The 20,469-nt window shown below is 44.1% G+C and overlaps 2 protein-coding genes across 5 annotated transcripts in view; one reads left to right on the forward strand and one right to left on the reverse strand.

Moving 5' to 3' along the window:
* Window positions 1-12,219, reverse strand: part of RNF125 (ring finger protein 125) — a 46,217-nt gene extending 33,998 nt beyond the window's left edge. For 2 of the 4 annotated variants that reach the window (XM_067014959.1, XM_067014960.1), the window contains exon 1: window positions 11,692-12,189. In XM_067014959.1, coding sequence (XP_066871060.1) covers window positions 11,692-11,855 — 164 coding nt within the window. In that variant the 5' untranslated portion in view covers window positions 11,856-12,189. Of the gene's footprint in view, window positions 1-11,691 lie in introns of all 4 variants that reach the window. The other 2 variants (XM_059040283.2, XM_059040281.2) reach the window with 2 other exon arrangements.
* LOC131742457 (small ribosomal subunit protein uS15-like) lies at window positions 2,951-3,433 on the forward strand. Its single transcript, XM_059040284.2, has one exon. It carries the CDS (start codon window positions 2,964-2,966, stop codon window positions 3,417-3,419), a length of 456 nt encoding a protein of 151 aa, XP_058896267.1. The 5' UTR covers window positions 2,951-2,963; the 3' UTR covers window positions 3,420-3,433.
* Window positions 12,220-20,469: the final 8,250 nt, after the last annotated feature.

The raw sequence follows: 20,469 nt of genomic DNA on the forward strand, positions 1-20,469 counted from the left end.
ACAAAAAATTAGGAGAATGTAGGGGAAAGATAGAAGTCAACTGCATTTTTTTTTAAAGACCGATTTAATGTTTTCAAAAATTCTGAATGAGTTGTCGTTGCCTTTTTTTTTGGCCATACCTTGTGGCATGCGGGGTCTTAGTTCCCTGACCAGGGATAGAACCCGTGCCCCCTGCAGTGGAAGCACAAGTTGTCATAGCTTTAAAATCAGATTTCACACACAAATTCAAATTTCTGGCTTCTCTTGAAAAGCTAAGTATCCTGCAACTCTGGACTCATTTCCCACGTGGCCACATGGGTCGGTGGTGCCCCTTCCTGTAGATACCCATCCTCCTTGCTCACTCACACCCCTTGCCTCCCCCCTGCTGAGTTTGCAGCTCCTGATGACATCAATCAGGAACCAGATAATGACTCTAAGAACTTTAAAACCAGCTGGGAACTTAATTATCCCATCCCCATTGTTTATTTTATTAACCACTTTCTGTTTCTCTAATTAAGTGGTTAGCAATAAAACTCATAGAAGGAAAGGGCAGCAAGGTATTGGAGGAAAATGGGGAAAGGGTTGCTGAGGACACTGGGTAAAGTTATGCACGCAATCTTAAGGGGGAAAACTGCACCCTAAGTATAGGAGAATTAAAGAGGAAAGGGGCTATATTAGGTACTCCATGGGGCCTAGGGCTAGACAGGCAAAATAAGTAGCCAGAGGTGGTCCCTAAATGTGGTTCTGGAAGAAGCCCTTGGCAACACGCGGTTGGTCTAACATTTTCATTATGTTCTCAACACTGGGCTGCCTCACTGTGGGTAGGCCAATATGAAGCTGAATGAAAATCTTGGGCTCCCTTGGGAAGCTGGAACATATAAATAGAATAAGGGGAGTTGCAATTGTTATTCAAAGGGAGGATGAGAGTCTCGGGCTAAAATACTCCAATATAGGACAATACAAACACACATACATACACACACAACCAGTCTCCCTCTTCAGTGATCCAGTGACGGATCGATCAGCCTGGACAGTCCCAAGGGCAGCTATTCTTAGAGGACAGGCCTTCAGCCACTGTCCCTCAAGATTTCCTTGGAGGTGTTTATGTATTCAATTAGGTTACACTCAAAGTCCATCCTGGGAATCATTCAGCCTCCAAAAATTGACTCTGCATATCTCTACACTCCTTTACGTGTTGATTTTTATATTTACCCCCTAAGGAAAATTTTATTTCCTTTAATCTACAGTCTTAGAGGGGTGCCTCTCTATAACCCTCAAACACTGTCCTCTACTTGCAGTATCTTACTGTCAATTAAATAGGGTTATCTGAGGCTGTACGTCTCAAATCTTAAAATGCATATAAATCACATGGGCATCTTGTGAAAATGCAGATTGCGATTCAGCAGATTTGAGTTGGGGGCTGAGATTCTGCAATGCTGCTGGTCCTAGGACCAGTAGTGAGGTGCTAAAGAGAATCCTGGTGTAAAACTCAGTCTGGTACATTATTTAGGGTCTGTTTGTTGGAGAATATGTAATTTAATAGATCACTAATATTTAATGTGCCTATGACAACACTAATGTTGCTAAGTAACACAGAGCAGTCCGACCACCAGATGAGGCAAATTTCAGGCCAGTTTATCACATCTTTCTAAAATTCTCGGTAATACAGGCACAGACAAGTAACCCTATAAAAGGAAGGGAGTTCAAAAACTATCATGGGACTCCTATGTATGACTCAAACTCCCTAGCACCAGCTGGCTGGCACTATGAAATGGTTGTCCGAAGTTGTGCTCACCAAAGTATCCAAATTTTGTCTTTTTTTTAAAAAAAATAAATTTATTTTGTATTTATTTTTGGCTGCATTGGGTCTTCGTTGCTGCACGTGGGCTTTCTCTAGTTGTGGCGAGCAGGGGCTGCTCTTTGTTTTGGTGCGCGGGTTTCTCATTGCAGTGGCTTCTCTTGTTGCAGAGCACGGGCTCTGGGCACGCGGGCTCAGTAGTTGTGGCTTGAGGGCTCTAGAGCGCAGGCTCAGTAGTTGTGGTGCACGGGCTCAGTTGCTGCACGGCATGTGGGATCTTCCCAGACCAGGGCTCGAACCCGTCTGTGTCCCCTGCATTGGCAGGCGGATTCTTAACCACTGCGCCACCAGGGAAGCCCCAAATTTTGTCTTATTATTATTATTTTAAAATTAATTTATTTATTTTTGGCTGCATCAGGTCTTAGTTGCAGCACGAATCTTTCATGGCAGTGCACAGGCTCCTGGTTGCAGCACTTGGGCTTCCCTCCAGTAGTGGCACTCAGGCTCCAGAGCACGTGGCTTCTGTAGTTGCGGTGCGCGGGCTCAGTAGTTGTGGCACGCATGTGGGATCTCAGTTCCCCGACCAGGGATCAAACCTGCATCCCGTGTATTGAGAGGTGGATTCTTAACTGCTGGTCCACCAGGGAAGTCCCCCAAATTTTGTCTTAGAGTCATTCATTAATTCAAAATACTTAACACCTACTAAGCGCCAGACCTTAAAGGAGTGGCAATGCTGAAAGTAGCATTCCTTTATTAGAGCAACGACTCTCAAGAGTTTTGGGTCTTGACGGTACAAAAGACTCCAATCATCCTATTCTAAGTGATGCTTATCCAAGTACATTAGAAGGAGGAAGCATTCTATATACATTTGTTTTAGCATCAGGGGCCTGGATGATTTCATCTTAAAATCAAATCACAGGTCAACAGGCACATGAAAGGATGCTTAAGATTGCTAATCATCAGGGAAATGCAAATCAAAACCACAATGAGATATCACCTCACACCTGTCAGAATGGCTATCATCAAAAAGAACACAAATAACAAATGTTGGAGAGGATGTGGAGAAAAGGGAACCCTCGTACACTGTTGGTGAGAACGTAGATTGGTGCAGCCACTGTAAGAAAACGGTATGGAAAGTTTCTCAAAAAACTAAAAATATCCTTTTCGCTACCGCACCGCCGCCATCATGGGTCGTATGCATGCTCCCGGGAAGGGCCTTTACCAGTCGGCTTTACCCTACCGCCGCAGCGTCCCCACCTGGCTGAAGCTGACGTCTGACGACGTGAAGGAGCAGATCTACAAACTGGCTAAGAAGGGCCTGACTCCCTCGCAAATAGGTGTAATCCTGAGAGACTCACATGGTGTTGCACAAGTACGTTTTGTGACAGGCAATAAAATCTTGAGAATTCTTAAGTCCAAAGGACTTGCTCCTGATCTTCCTGAGGATCTCTATCATTTAATTAAGAAAGCTGTTGCTGTTAGAAAGCATCTCGAGAGAAACAGAAAGGATAAAGATGCCAAATTCCGTCTGATTCTGATTGAGAGCCGTATTCACCGGTTGGCTCGATATTACAAGACCAAACGAGTCCTACCCCCCAACTGGAAATACGAGTCATCCACAGCCTCTGCCCTGGTTGCATAAATTTGTCTGTTGTACTCAAGCAATAAAATCATTGTTTAACTAAAAAAAAAAAAAAAAAAAAAAAAAAAACTAAAAATAGAACTACCCTATGACAAAAAAACTAAAAATAGAACTACCCTATGACTCAGCAATTCCACTCCTGGGTGTATATCTGAAAAAAATGAAAACACTAATTTGAAAAGATACACACACGGGGCTTCCCTGGTGGCGCAGTGGTTGAGAGTCCTCCTGCCGATGCAGGGGACACGGGTTCATGCCCTGATCTGGGAAGATCCCACATGCCGCGGAGTGGCTGGGCCCGTGAGCCATGGCCGTGCTGAGCCTGCGTGTCCGGAGCCTGTGCTCCGCAACGGGAGAGGCCACAACAGTGAGAGGTCCGCGTACTGCAAAAAAAAAAAAAAAAAAAAAAAAAGAAAAGATACACACACCCCAATGTTCATAACAGCATTATTTACAATAGCTAAGATATGGAAGCGACCTAAGTGTACATCAACAGATGAATGGATGAAGAAAAGGAATGAACTACTACTGAGCCATAGAAAAGGAACGAAATTTTGCCATTTGCAGCAACATGGATGGACTTGGAGAGCATTATGCTAAGTGAAATAAGTCAGACAAAAAAAGACAGATACTGTGTGATATCACATGTGGAATCTAAAAAATACAACAAACTAGAGAATATAACAAAAAAGAAGCAGACTCAGAGAACAAACTAGTGGTTATCAGTGGGGAGAGGAAACGGGGAGGGGCACTTTAGAAGTAGGGGATTAAGAGGTACAAACTATTAGGTATAAAATAAGCTACAAGGATATATTGTACAAAATGGGGAATATAGCCAATATTTTATAACTAAATGGAGTATAACCTTTAATAATTATGAACTACTATACTGTACACCTGTAACATATAATATTGTACAGCAACTATACTTCAAAAAAAATCAAATCACAGGTCAAATATCAGGTCAACATAAGCTGCAATCAGATGGGAACCTTCCACAAACTCCCACTACTTCAATTCAACTACTTGCATCTGCCCATTTAATATTCTACATCCTCTTAAATGGATGAACTGTCCATTATCCTGCCTAAGGCCAAGCCCCCCACTGGAAATCCTAGCCCTGCAATTCTCTCTTCTCTCCTGTGCATCAAAATTTCCCTCACTATTGGTTCATTTCCATCAGTATACAAAATATTCCATTCTTCTTTTAAAAGAAAATTCTCTTGATCCCACTTCTTTTTCCAGCTACTGCCCAATTTCTGTCTTCCCTTTGCCTCTAAACTTCATGAAAGGGCTTTCTCTACTCCCCATCTCTATCACATACTCGACCTTTAAAGCAGCACTGGATTCAGCGGGTCCCTCTTTCCTGGAAAATACTTCTTGCACTCACTCAGCCTCCAGGACACCTGGGGGTTTCCTTCCTCTCCTTTGGCTGCTGCTTTTCTGGCTTCCATGTCCCAGCTTCTTCTTCTTCTTTTAAAATAATTAATTAATTTATTTATTTGGTTGCGCCAGGTCTTAGTTGTGGCAGGCGGGCTTCTTAGTTGCGGCCTGCGAACTCTTAGTTGCAGCCTGCAAACTCTTAGCTGCAGCATGCGTGTGGGATCTAGTTCCTTGACCAGGGATCGAACCCAGGCCCCCTGCCTTGGGAGTGCGGAGTCAACCACTGCGCCACTGGGGAAGTCCCCATGTCCCAGCTTCTAAATATCGGTGGGCACCGCTGCTCATTCCTTGGACCTCTATTCTTTTCTAACTATACTTAACTCCTTGATGAGCTCATCCAGTCCCATGGATTTATATCGAGTATATATTTATGATTCCCAAGTTGATTACCTACAGTCCAGCTCCTCCTCTGAACTCCAAGCTCACATATCCAATTGTCCACTCAACAGCTCCACTCGGTTGTCTGAAACTTAGCTTGTCAGTAACTGAACTCTTGACTTAAATGTGATCTTCACCCCGTCCTCTTAGTCTCTCCCATCTCAGTAAGAGCGGCTCCAGCCTTCGCTCAGGCCAAGCACTTTGCAGCCATCCTTGATTCTTTACTTTCTTCCACACTCCGCATCAAATCCATCGTGTTACCGGCACCTTCAAAGATATCTCTATAGTCCTGCTTATTCTCACCACCTCCACCGTCCCCATGCTGGTCCTGTCCTCTCCCACCTGGATTACTACGGTGGCCTCTGAACTCAGTCTCCTCAGCTTGCTCCTCCCTCTACAGACTATTCTCAGCAGCCCGAGAGATGCTTTTAAATCAGCTTAAGCCATGAATCTGCTCAAAATCCTCACTCAGAGGAAAAGGCAAACTTCTTATAAATGTCCCCACACCAGTCAAACTAGCTTCCTCACCTCCTGCTTTCCTCTGGACCAACACTGTACAAAATAAGGCCCTGTTTTATTAAGAGTTCACGCTTAATTAAGAAGAGAAATTGAGAGAAGTAATATTTAGAAAATTGTATAGGAATCTGACAGAGTAATATTATGCTGTTGAATCTAATAACAATTTTTCAAATGACGGCTTGTATTTTATATATCTTTTTTTTTTTTTTTTTGGCCGCACTTCATGGCTTGTGGGATTTTAGTTCCCCAACTAGGGACGGAACCCGGGCCACGGCACTGAAAGCACCGAGCCCTAACCACTGGACTGCCAGGGAACTCCCTATCTTTGGTATTTTTAAATTTCGTTTTTCCACAATACATCTTTTATTTTATAAAATTATTGGCCTGTGATGGGCTGGAAATTAAGACAAAACACTTCAGAGGTTCTTTACAACAGATAATTTAAGATGCACTGCTCTAAATATCCTAATATTGCAACTCCCACATACTCCCTTATCTCACTTCTTTGTCTTATTTTTTTAATCCTTAACACTATATAACAAACTAGATACTTAACACCTGTATCTTGTTTATAGTCCATCTTCCACATAAGAATGCAAACTCCAGGGGCTTCCCTGGTGGCGCAGTGGTTGAGAATCCGCCTGCCGATGCAGGGAACACGGGTTCGTGCCCCGGTCTAGGAAGATCCCACATGCCGCGGAGCGGCTGAGTCCGCGAGCCATGGCCGCTGAGCCTGTGCGTCCGGAGCCTGTGCTCTGCAACGGGAGAAGCCGCAACAGTGAGAGGCCCGCGTACCTCAAAAAAAAAAAAAAAAAAAAGGAATGCAAACTCCAAAAGGATAAGCCTTTGTGTCTGTGTGCTCAGCACAGAGGAGGCCACGTTGGCTGGATCAAAAAACGAATGCACCCCATGCAATAGTAGGTCTAACGAAACAACCCACAGCAAACTAAAATGATAATGATGAAGCTAAATGAACAATGATTTTAATTTTAAGAAAACTGTGGATTCCTACTGTCTGCTTGAGCAACGTGTAGGTGTGTGCATGGCTGCCTGATAGGCTTCTTAAGAGAATTCTGAAGTGTCTTCTAGTAAAGCCTGATAATGATCTAATTTTTGGTTTTGATCACCAGATTTTAATAACCCTTAAAAGCCTGTTGAAAAGATGTGATGGTTAGTCTTATGTATCAACTTAGCCAGCCTGTAGTACTCATTTTAATTCAACACTTAAGCAAATGTTGCTGTGAAGGTATTTTGTAGATGTGGTTAACATCTATAATCAGTTGACTTCAAGTAGAGCCATTATCTTCAATAATGTAAATCAATTCCTTAAAGTCAATCTCTCTCTCTCTCTCCATATATTTATATATAACCTATTGGTTGTTTCTCTAGAGAATCCTCACTGATAGAAAATATGTATAAATATCTATAATAAATAATAGGATAAGTAGCTTTAATCTTAGGTTTAAAAGAAGGCTTTGGGATTGTGTACTTCATGTAAGAATGAAAGCACTGTCGGCTTTGGAAGTGAGAAGAGTAAAGGGAGTCAAAAGATACAAACTTTGAATTATAAAATAAGTAAGTCATGGGATGTAATATACAGCATGGTGACTATAGTTAATAATACTGTATTGCTTATTTGAAAGATGCTAAGAGAGTAGATCTTGGGACTTCCCTGGTGGCACAGTGGTTAAGAATACACCTGTCAATGCAGGGGACACCGGTTCCATCCCTGGTCTGGGAAGATCCCACATGCCGCGGAGCAACTAAGCCCATGCACCACAACTACTGAGCCCAAGTGCCACAACTACTGAAGCCCACGTGCCTAGAGCCCGTGCTCAGCAACAAGAGAAGCCACTGCAATGAGAAGCCTGCGCACTGCAATGAGGAGTAGCCTCCCCTCACCCCAACTACAGAAAGCCCGTGTGCAGCAACAAAGACCCAACGCAGCCAAAAATAAATAAATTAATTAATTAGGAAAAAAGAGAGAGTAGATCTTAAAAGTTATCATCACAAGAAAGAAAAATTTTATAACCATGTATTCTGACAGATGTTAACTAGACTTTTGGTGGTGATCATTTTGCAGTATTTACAAAAATCGAATCATTACGCCATACACCCGAAACTGTTATATGTCAATTTTACCTCAATAAAAATTTTAATATACAATAAAATATACTAAAATTAAAAAAAAAGAATGAAAGCACTGATGTCTATTTCTGGGTCAGTTTATAACACATCAGGAAACCCTCAGACTCTACTTAGAGAACCATGAATTTGATGCTCATACTTGACCACAAATGGAACGTTTTAATCCATTTACCAGAAAGCAGAATTATCTTCAACAGTTTCATTTTAAAAAATTAGGCAAATTCTGTGACTTGGAGCAACTCAACCCAACTCAGGTCTATGGCAATGTGGTTCTTTGTACTGTATGGTCTGCTCTGGTTTGTATTTAACTCTTAGGCCCATTCTCAACCTCTTGACCCTTTTTGGTAACTCCCTTAGCTCCAGCCTTGAGCTCTGTCCCTAAACCCACTTTTCCAGTGCCTTTGGGACATTTCCATTTGGATGTCTCCCTATCAGACTACTGTACATTCAACAGGCCTAATTGTGAGTTCATTAACTTCCTCCTGAGCTAAACTCTGTCCCCCTATATCTCTGTCTTCGACTTTTGTCTCCCTTGGTATATACCATACCAAATTTCTTGAATATTTCTTTTAAATGTAAATCAGATTCCGTTTTAGTTTCCCTTATGCAGTTTCAACTCATCTACTCTCTCTTTTCCCAGCTCACTGTTAATAGAAAAAAGGCAGAGGTAGGAAGTCTTTTCCCCCAAATCTACTTTTACAACTGATAATACTGAGATATGAATAATGTCAGTTTGAAATGAGACATTAAAATGGAACTTCTTAAATTAAAGTCCACCAAATTCAAAAAGAACTAAGCTAAAAGTAAGGCTATCTGGGACATCTTGGAAATGTCATAGACTTATCTTTTATGGACCAGTTTTATTCCAAAAGAAACATAGAGATAAGAAATAAAACCTGGGGGCTTCTCTGGGGTCTTCCCTGGTGGCACAGTGGTTAAGAATCCATCTGCCAACTCAAGGGACACGGGTTCGAGCCCTGGTCCAGGAAGATCCCACATGCCGCGGAGCAACTAAGCTCGTGCGCCACAACTACTGAGCCTGCGCTCTTGAGCCCGAGAGCCACAACTACCTAACTCCGAGCGCCTAGAGCCTGTGCTCCGCAATGAAGAGAACAGAATGAGAAGCCCGCGCACCACAACAAAGAGTAGCCCCACCTCGCCGCAACTAGGGAAAGCCCGCGCACAGCAACGAAGACCCAGCACAGCCAAAAGTAAATTAATTAATTAATTATATTTGAAAAAGAAATAAAACCTGTTCATGGGTTTTTGCTTGCTTTACGCAATGACTTTGATGGAAACAGAAACTATGTTTTAACACCTGAAACTAACACAACATTGTAAATCAACTATACTCCAATAAAAATTAAACAAAAACAAAAAAAGAAACGTTTTGAGCCTATATTATGGGCTACTTTTACACTTTAAATACTTATAAAAATTCCATTACTCACCTTATTTTACAAATGAAGAAGCTGAGATTCAAAAAGATTAACCAAAGTGGTGATTACACAGCTGGTTAGTGGCTATGAAGCTCTCACTGTTTTACTGCATCACAATACATATATACATATTCATTCAAGGTATTGTCGCCATATTATACTTGCTTGACTTGAAACTGGTTTATAAACAGAAATTAGTATAAACAACCTAGTTCAGCAAGTTTGGAAATTAGCTTAAGTATGGGATAATATAGAGGTTTCATTTGCATTTCCTCATTTTCCAGTTTAAGTTCAATGGAAGAAGGCAATTCATTTAGGAAGTACGAACGGTGTTAGGAAGGTTCACCATCCGCAGAGGAGAAGGGACTCTAGGTAACATTTACAAAGTGGAAGAGGCCCAAGTAAATTTGCCAAAAGTAGGAATATGGAAATTCTGCCCCCGGCCAGAACAATGGACATAGATTTGTCAAAACAAAGAACAGTAAAGTGAGGGAAGGCAATTTGTCCAGCCCTTATTGTGCTACTTCATGACTATTTTTCCAGTTGCTGGTTTCCTATTCACTCTAACAAAGAAAAAGATTAAACAAAGGATTCAACGTTTTGCAAATTTATATTACTCTTTAGCAGAAGCAAAACACTGCACACACTAAGTTATAGCATTCAAAATCCAAACCAGGGAAAACAATCAGATAACAATCTCCAATAGCAAAGTTGCCTAATTCAGTTCTACAAAAGAAAATCTTCCAAGACTTGAGGCCCACTGTGTGTCTTTGGTGCAACCTAAAAGTTTTAATGCTAATACAGACTATTTAAATGTAGGTATCCTGAGGTTATTACTGCTCTGAACTAATCAATGTATTTCATATAACGCAATAACATCGTGGCTTCCATCTTGGCCTTGGGGAATTGTGTCAACGAGCTACATCTGGACAGCTGGGAAACAACGTCAGTAATGAGACAGAAGGTAAATTAGCCTTGAGTTTAAAGTACAGAGCTGAAACGACAGGCCCTGAAAATATGGCCACAAAAGAATGTCCAGGGACACTTTTTCTTTAAACATTGTGTGGGCTGCAGATTTTTCTCCCTGGCTCTCTGCTGGGCTTTTCAGTGTTGAAAACTGCTTCTCAGATACTAGGCTATAGCTGTCAAGGACCACCTAAGTCCTTTTAAAGACGGCTTGTGCACTTGTATTCATGATTTATGATACTTCTTTTTTCCTGGTAAGCCAGAAAGCACTTACTGCCTCGGGGCTTCATCAAACTAGTTAGTCTGCGGTCCAGAGAAGACATTAAGTGGGTTTCCACTCATGCTCTATGCAATCCCCTCCCCCGCCCGCCCCCCACCAATCTCACCCACACAGTCACACACCCACGCATCCACGGGAAGAAAGCTTTTAAGCAAATAGAACACAAACTCACAGATCTAACCCCTACTATTAGTTACTCAGGCAGACTTTAAGGACGTGCCAATTTTATAAAGGGATTTGTTTTTAAACTCTTCCTAGAAACTATCACGGCTGTGCGCTAACAGCGAGTTTTAGTTGGTGTGTACGTGGTTTCTAAGACAGTTATTTTTATCTCTACTTCCTACCGCGGTGGGGAGGCGGTGCGTAAGGCAGGTAGTCTGCAACCTCCTTCACTCGGTTGGCTGTGTTTTAAACGGCTGCATTCACGGGCTTGGGGGTACCGTTCAAGCCGCAGACCCAGCCGTGGCGGCTTGTTCAACTCTAACGACTACAGAAAGTCACTTGGACGTTCCCGTTTGATTGATCTTTGAGGGGTTTGGGCGTCTGTGTTGGGAAAGGGAGGCGGGGATGGAAGGACAGTTTGCACAAATCCTTGTTTGCTCAAGAGACCAGCCTCGCGGGCGTTCTTGAACACGTGCACAGAGCCAGCAAAACAAAACCGACCCGGGTTCCGGGCGCAGAAGGAAGCACCGCCCGATTAACCGAGTGGAGCGGGAACTGTGCTCGGCGGGAGCCCCTGCCTTGGGCCCAGGCGGGTGCTGTTTCTCCAGGCAAGCGCACCCTCCTCAGCCGGCAAACCCTTACTCTCCGCGGCTCTCGCGCCCGGAATTCCCGTCCCAGGGACTCCGCACTTGGGCTGCGGGAGGAGGCGGCGCTACGGGGGCTGCAGGGCCCGCTTGTTGCTGTTTTCTCCTCCTGAAATCCTGTGTCACCTTCCGACTGGGCACTTTCCCCGTGGTCCGCACTCGACGGGTCCAGGTGTCTCCCTGCAGCAGTGTCCTTCAAGCGCCGGCTTCTGAACCCCCCGATCCCCAACGACTCCGCTAACATCGCCCTCCCCAGGGGGTGGGAGCGCAAACCCAGCTCCCCTGGCACTTACACGTGGCCACAGCGGGTCCGGAAGGGGTGGTGCAACACCTCGAGGCAGACGGAGCAGTCGAAGGACGTGACGGGCAGCTCGGGGTCCCCCCTGCGCTCCAGGGCCCGCGGGGTGGCCGAGGCGGGCGCGGATTTTCCGCTATCGCTGCTCAGCACGGAGCCCATCGCTGCGCCTCCGGCCCAGACCGTTGCCAAGAGCCCGGTGCCTGCAGCTGGCTTGTTTTGTTGTCCTGCGGTGGAGGAAGTAAGTCCCGGCCCAGCCGCGATCGCCGCCTCCCAGAGCACGCAGCTAGCGCAGCGCCGAAGCAGCCTCCGCCGCGGGGCCCAGCCTCGGTCTGCGGCAGGCCGAGTGCGCGGCCGCGCGTCTGAAGTGAGCCTTCGCTCGCTGCCTAAGTCTAGGCTTGGAGGCGGAGGCGGCCGCCGCACCGGGCACGCCGCGACGTCCAGTGGCCCTGGGAGGATTGAAACCTGACACCTCAACTGCGGAGCAGAGGACCCGGGCCGGCAGTGAGCCTTCCAAGCAATCGCCCGCCTTCTCCTTCCGAACCACTGTAGCAAGTGAATGAAAGTGCGGGCGTGGTCCTGTTTGAAGGCAATCAGAGAACACCAACTTGTAAGGTGGTGCTCCTATGGGTCCTGCACTGTTGTAATCATAATAGGCCACAAAGCCACGAGCGTCTTCTAAGAAAGTGCTAATCACCACTTCCGTCATGTAATCAACACTGCATAAATGGAGAGGTAGCATGCAGTAGTGGAAAGAGTTCTGGGACCTGGATTCGAATCCTAACGCTAGGACAGGGATTCTAGTGCTAAGTCCTAGGGCCCTCCCGACCCCCACCCCGTCCAGTTTCGTCGCCTTAGAATCTCCTGCTGTTTGTATTCCCCTCTCCATCCTCTTTTGAATATTTATGACCAAATATAGCATTTATTAATTCATGCATTTAATAAGGCTTTAATTAAGCCCACTGCATGCCAGACTCCTTTCTGGTGATGGGGACACAGTTCCCAACCAGCAAACAAAATCCCAGTTCTCACAGAACTTACTCAAAAAACATTTTTGGGGGGAGATATAAATTCACGCTCTTTTTATTTAAAAAAATCCATGGTAATACATAATACGCAATACACACAAACGATCATACATAATAATCCTATAAACTTCACCCAGTTTTCCCCAGACTTTACTTTTAATGAGAAGATATACGTAATCAACAATATATAAATAAATGAACAACTTCATGTCAGCTGATAAGAGCCAAAAAGAATATAAAACAGGGAGTGAGGATGGGGACGGAGAGGGTAAGAAGGTCAGGGAAGACTTCTTGGATGCGGTGACATTTGAGCAGAGTCATGAATAATGAAAAGGAGTCAGCCACTCAGAGATTTAGGAGGAAGCTTGCTAAGCTCTGGGAACAGTGAGCAAGGCAAGAACAAAAACAACAACAAAAACCAGAATCAAGGGTGTGGAGCTGGGGGACCACTCCAGCTGGGGGGTGTAAATGGGATGAGATGAGGTAGGAGACGGTCCTGATCATACCCAGTCTTACAGGGCAAGACCAAGAGTTTGGGTTGTATTCCAGGTGCCATGTTTGATTTACTTCCCCTGCTGTGTGGTTTGGAAAAGACAGGAACAAAATAAGAATGGAAGCAGAGAAACCAGTTAGGAGGCTACTGAATGAATCCAAGTGAGGATAATAATGGCCCGAACCAGGGAGTCATCTGGGTAGTAGGTGAGAGATGGACAGGTTTGTGATATATTTTAGACAAAGACCTAAATGGGCTTGCTAATGTATTGGATATAGGAATGAAGGAAAGGTAGCTATTGCTACCTGTAAAAGATAAACAAAAACCTTCCCTTGATCGCACATTTCCCTCAGCTCCTACACTATGTCTTCTTTAAGGCCAAGTTTCTTGACCTGATTCTCTGCTTTTTAGGTCTTCATTTCTTAATTACTCCATCCTTATGCCATCTCACCTGGGTTCTGAACTGACCACTTTATCTGTCCAAAAACTGCTTCATCATCAGTGTCACTGGTGGGTGGCTTTTATGTGGATAAATCTAATAGACTCCCTTTAGTCCTTTTCTTGCATCATCTCTCAACTGCATTTGTCAGTGTTGACTGCTCCCTCCTTGAAGAAACACGCTTTGGCTTTCCTTCTTTCTTCTGGCTGTTCTTTCTCAGTCTCCTTCACTGGACTCCCCTGCTCCATGGAAAAGCTAAGTGCTAGGGATCGTAGGATTCTGTCTTGGGACCTTTTCCCTTCTGATCACTCATTCCCTACCTAAGAATCTCAAAAATCACATAGATTCTGTTACCATCTAGATTCCAAACTCTTTATCTTTTTTCTAGGCACTCAAATGCCCAACTGCTTGCTTGATATAATCACCTGGTTGCTTCAGGCACCTTCAACTCAACACCGCCAACAATGAACTCATTGTTGTGACTTCCCACCTGTTCTACCTCCAGTTGTTTATTCCTCTCTTAGTAAATGGCATCATAATCTACCTAGTAGTAGCTCAGTCCAGACACCTGGGAGCCGTCTTTGATTTCTTCCTCTTCTTCACTCACATTGAATCAATCCCAATCACAGTTCTGCCTCCAATATATCTCTCAACAGTTCTTGAATTGTTTCATTTTTCTCTGTTCCCATGGCCAGCCACCACCTACTTTAAAACACTCTGTTCTCTTGTGTGACCTGTTGCAATAGTTCCTATCTGCTCCACCTGCATCCACAATTGCCACTGTCCAATCTATTATCCACATCGCAACTAAAGTGACCTTTTGATTTTTTTTTTTTTTTTTTTTTTTTTTTTGCATACGCGGGCCTCTCACTGTTGTGGCCTCTCCCGTTGTGGAGCACAGGCTCCGGACGCGCAGGCTCAGCGGCCATGGCTCACGGGCCCAGCCGCTCCGCGGCATGTGAGATCTCCCCCGACTGGGGCACGAACCTGCGTCCTCTGCATCGGCAGGCGAACTCTCAACCACTGCGCCACCAGGGAAGCCCATAAAGTGACCTTTTGAAAAGATATCCTATCTTGTGTCACTCCATGCTCAAAAGACTTAAATGACTCTCCATAACCCTTAGGATTACACTTCAAATATTTAGCATGATCTACGAAGCTCTCCATGATCTTACTCCTTCCGTAACTATAATCAGTAGAATACCTTCAGCAGCAGGGAATAGAAATTCAACTGAATGCACCTTAATCAATAAGGATATTTATTATCTAATATGTAGATTAGTCCAGAGTGAAGCAGTTCCAGAGTTGGCTCAGCAGTTAAAGATGTCCTTAAGGTCTCAGCCCTTTGCCATCCCCAGTGTATCAGTAGTATCTTCCTCAAGGCAGAAAGATGGCAGGAAGCGCTCCAATAATCACATCTACACACAACCATCTCCAAAAACAGAAAGGAAAGATAGAGTTTCCTTCTATTAGCTCCTTCTCCTTTTAAGTGGGAGAAAAACTTTTCCTAGGGGCCTTCTTCTGCAGACTTCCCCTTATATCCTATTTGTCTAAACTGGGCCCCATGATGGTTCTTAAACCAGTCACCAGCAGAGGATAATGAGGGTACTCTAACTGGCTTAAACTCATAATATACTCCACCGGGCTTGGCACTTCACTTGTCTGAGCAATACAATTAGGAGTTCTTTACTGAGAAAGAAGAAGATAAGGAAATTGGATAGGCCAACAATAGGGCCTCCCAAAATACCATTGTGGGCCCCATCTGCTATCACTCTCTCCCTTATTCTGCATGGTCCTAAATTTCTCTACTTCTTATAATTCCTTGACTGTACCAAGCTCTTTCTGACCTCAGCGCCTTTATACATGCTTTTTTGCTCTGTTTGAACACTTCCTACCAACACCCACAACTCTCAGCTCCTCTAATTCAAATCTCAGGTCTTAGTTTGGTGACTTTCTACACCACATCCATCTCATACTATCATCTTCTTGATTTTCTCATGGTCTGTGGTATTGGCCTTCCTATTTCTCCTGTGGCGGCTACTCTAAGAGTAGACATAATGAATGTGAAGTGTAGGAAGAGCCTTGCATGTAGGAGCTGATACATGTATTTATCTTTATATATGTAATTCAATACTAATTTCACAAGATAGATATTATATGTTCCCATTTTATTGGCTCAGAGAATGTAACTTAGCAAAGGTCACAGAGCAAATATGTGGCAGATCCATACTTTAATACCAGATCTTTTGTTTTAAAATCCATGTGCTGGGGGCTTCCCTGGTGGCGCAGTGGTTGAGAGTCCGCCTGCCGATGCAGGGGACACAGGTTTGTGCCCCAGTCCGGGAAGATCCCACATGCCGTGAAGCAGCTGGGCCCGTGAGCCATGGCCGCTGAGCCTGCGTGTCTGGAGCCTGTGCTCCGCAACGGGAGAGGCCACAACAGTGAGAGGCCCGCGTACCACAAAAAAAAAAAAAAAAAATTGTAAATTCATTACTCCTGGAAGGAACTAAGTAAGGAAAGTATGTATTTTTTCTGGCAATTTTATTCTCCTTTTGATTTAGTGAGAGATTCATCACCCTTCTTGATACCAGAAATGTTGATTATAGGGCTTTCAAATTTCTTTTGTACTAGCCTATACTTCTGATGCCTTTCAGGGCCTAGAGTCTGGATTATAAATTTATTCTCTGGCTGATTCCTCCATCATCATCATCATTACTGTCAATTTTATAAGTTTATTAAGAGCCTTATAAATAATATCAGATGTTTAATTTTCATCTATCTTCCCAAGTCCCAGTTTCCTGCCTTAATTTATCTAATTTTTATCTTATTCTTTTCTAAGATTCTTAGTACTTCTCATCTCTACACAAGTGCCTTAGTGAAAAGCACATGGATTTTTTTTTTTTTTTTTTGTGGTACGCAGGCCTCTCACTGTTGTGGCCTCTCCCGTTGCGGAGCACAGGCTCCAGACACGCAGGCTCAGCGGCCATGGCTCACGGGCCCAGCTGCTTCACGGCATGTGGGATCTTCCCGGACTGGGGCACAAACCTGTGTCCCCTGCATCGGCAGGCAGACTCTCAACCACTGCGCCACCAGGGAAGCCCTGAATTTACAATTTTAAGTAGTGTTAAAGATATGAGAAGGACGTCTCTATATTCTTTGAAGTTTATTGTTCATACCAGAAACTTAGAGGAAATCTAAATGTCCATAATAGGAAAATGTTTTTGTAAAGTATGGTAAATTTACATAACAAACAGATAAAGCACCATTTAAAAATGGGCAACTTGGATTTCCCTGGTGGCGCAGTGGGTAAGAATCTGCCTGCCAGTGCAGGGGACAGGGGCTCGAGCCCTGGTCCGCGAAGATCCCACATGCCAGGAGTAACTAGCCTGCGCTCTAGAGCCCTCGAGCCACGACTACTGAAACCCGCATGCCTGGAGCCTGTGCTCCGCAACAAGAGAAGCCGCCGCAATGAGAAGCTCGCGCAACGCAAGGAAGAGTAGCCCCGTCTTGCCGGAACTGGAGAAAGCCTGCGCATAGCAACAAAGACCCAACGCAGCCATCTCCCCGCACCCCCCAAAAAATGTGCAACTTGCCATTTTTAGGCCTGTTTGTAGTGTTTCATTTTAAAAATGCACGTGGGTGAAAAGACAGGGATTTTTTTTTTTTTTTGCGGTACGCGGGCCTCTCACTGTTGTGGCCTCTCCCGTTGCGGAGCACAGGCTCCGGACGCGCAGGCTCAGCGGCCATGGCTGACGGGCCCAGCTGCTCCGCGGCACGTGGGATCTTCCCGGACCGGGGCACGAACCCGTGTCCCCTGCATCGGCAGGCGGACTCTCAACCACTGCGCCACCAGGGAAGCCCAGGGATATTTATTATAGTATTGTTTGTAATAGCAAAATATTAGAAATACTTTGAATGTCTACCAATACAAGAGTGATTAAATACATTATGGTACATCTTTACAGTAGAATACTATGCAGTCTTTAAAAAAGAAGAGCAGGGCTTCCCTGGTGGCGCAGTGGTTGAGAGTCCGCCTGCCGATGCAGGGGACACGGGTTCGTGCCCCGGTCCGGGAAGATCCCACATGCCGCGGAGCGGCTGGGCCCGTGAGCCATGGCTGCTGAGCCTGCGCGTCCAGAGCCTGTGCTGCACAGCGGGAGAGGCCACAATAGTGAGAGGCCCGCATACTGCAAAAAAAAAAAAAAGAAGAGCAACTCTGTAACTCCTGTAACTCTCCTCAAAGGAAGCTCTCCAACATATATTGTTGTGAAAAAGGCTTTAGGAGCACAACTGTATGTATTGAATACTATCATTTATATTTTTTAAAAGCCCATATGCATGCATACACACACACACATATTTGTACTGGCATATGCATATTAATATCCTTAAAAATATACACAAGGAATGAATAAGTGTGATTGCCTCAAGGGAAGGGAACTAATTGGTTGCTGGGGAGCAAGAATAGGAAGAAGTAATTTTATTGCATGATCTTCTGCATATTTTGATATTTGTGCTGTGTATGCACTGTAATAGATAAAAGTTAATTTTAACATACATATACCCTTTAACGCAATAATTCGAATCCTTGAACTAATGTGTAGACAAACATATAACAAGGAGATATAAACAGAAATGTTCTTTGAAGCATTGTCTATAATATCAAAAATATGCAGCTAATGAAATTTCCATGCAGAATGATTAAATATATTATGGTACACACATTCTGTGAAAGGCAATGCAGTAATAAAAAGAACAAGCAAAATTTTATAGCACTTAACTATATATCAGGTATTAAGCTAAATGCATTATATATAGTAACTAATTTGATCCTTGTGGTAACCCTATGACATAGGTAACTAATTTCGTCCTCCTGATTTTCCAGAGAAATAGAGGTGCAGATAGGTTAAAAACTTGCCTCAGATCACATTCATGGTAAAAAGCAGAGCTGGGAGTCCAACCCAGGAAATCTCTCTCAATACCTACGAATTTAACCACTATGCAATACTGGCCTTCCCTGGGATAACATGGGAGGTATCTCTAAGACACTGTTAACTAAACAGGGATATTGTTGAAAAAAGAGATGTTATACTTATGGAGAAAAAACATTATATATTTCTAACTGGGGGAAGGCAGTGCAGTACATGTTCAAGATCCTAGCTCTTTCTCTTGCTGAGTGACCTTGGCAAGTTACTTCTTTGGTTTCGTTTCCTCATTTTCAAAACACAGATAATGTTTACTTGTAGAACTGTTGTGAGAGGTCAAATGCAATAATGTTGAAACCCTTGCTCATTGCCTGGCAGGTAGTATTAAATAAATGTTAGTTATCTCTGGCTTTGTTTATTCAGCAAACATCCAAGGAGAGCCTACCTGGTGTCATGCTCCTCACTAGACTCTGGGGACACAAGCAGGAGCAAGACTCAATGGAGGGACTTCCCTGGTGGTGCAGTGGTTAAGAATCCACCTGCCAATGCAGGGGACATGGGTTCAATCCTTGGTCCAGGAAGATCCCACATACCGTGGAGCAACTAAGCCCGTGCGTCACAACTACTAAGCCTGTGCTCTGGAGCCCACAAGCCACAACTATTGAGCCCGCATGCCACAACTACTGAAGCCTGTGCGCCTAGAGCCTGTGCTCCGCAACAAGAGAAGTCACCGCAATGAGAAGCCTGTGCACCACAACGAAGAGTAGCCCCTGCTCGCCTCAACTAGAGAAAGCCCACGTGCAGCAACAAAGACCCAACACAGCCAAAAATAAATAAATAAATAAATTTATTTATTTTTAAAAAAAAAAAAAAGAATCAATGGAGTGGAAGCTGTTGTTTTTGTCTGCCCAGTATCTCCTAACCCTTTTCAGTAACAGCACCACATCCTCTTCCTTTGGAGGAACTGACTTTTCGTCATCTCACATGACCTCAGTGGGGCCACCAATCATGTGTCTGCTTTGTAGCCCTCATTGCCCTCTGCTGTCCTGAGTAGGAGTTCCTGTTGCTGGGATCTGCAGCTTCCCTGGTGTCTGTCCTTCCTAAGTACAGTTGACACACTTCCTATTTATCTCCTAGCTATGCAGTATCTTACCAGTGCTTCCTCTTCTTGATTAATTTATTGAGTTGAGTTCTGTTGCTTGCCACCAAACTCACTTACATATTTATTCTGTGTTCTAAAGGCCTTTCATGGCCAAGTAGGTAAGATGGACAGAAAAATAGCATTACTTTTGTTATTCAATATGATAAGACCAATCTATACAGAGAAAGATCGTTATTGGTGCTGACTTAGCCCAGGTGGAATGCAATGAAGGGGAGGAGAAAGAAAGAGCATTCCAAATAGAGGGAATCTGGAATGAAAGACAGAAGGGCAGAGCATTCCAGATAGAGGACCTGGTGAGCACAGATAAGGAGGCAAGCAGCAGCACGCTCTGTTGAGTCTACAAGCAGTTCTGTTGCTGCAATTTTAAGTACACAGCAGGCGGTAAGGAGGGAAAAAAAACCCAGAGACCTAGGCAGAGGTTATACCGTGAAAGCTGTATTTGACAGGTGAAAAAATTTCAACTTGCTTCTGTGGCTTAGCGGAGCCAGTTAGGAGGTTAGGTAGAAGAGTGAAATGGCCATACTGCGATTTTGACAAGTCACTCTGTTCACGTCAAGGGTTCTCAAACTTTATGTAGCATCAGAATCACCTGAGGAGTTTATTAAAATGGCTTCATTCTAAGAAATTTCAATTCAGGGAACCAGGAGTGAGCTATGGAAGCTGCATTTTTTGGGGGGAGTGGGGGGCGGTACACGGGCCTCTCACTGTTGTGGCCTCTCCCGTTGCGGA

Source organism: Kogia breviceps, chromosome 15 (genome assembly GCF_026419965.1).
Source record: "Kogia breviceps isolate mKogBre1 chromosome 15, mKogBre1 haplotype 1, whole genome shotgun sequence".
Classification (NCBI taxonomy): domain Eukaryota; kingdom Metazoa; phylum Chordata; class Mammalia; order Artiodactyla; family Physeteridae; genus Kogia; species Kogia breviceps.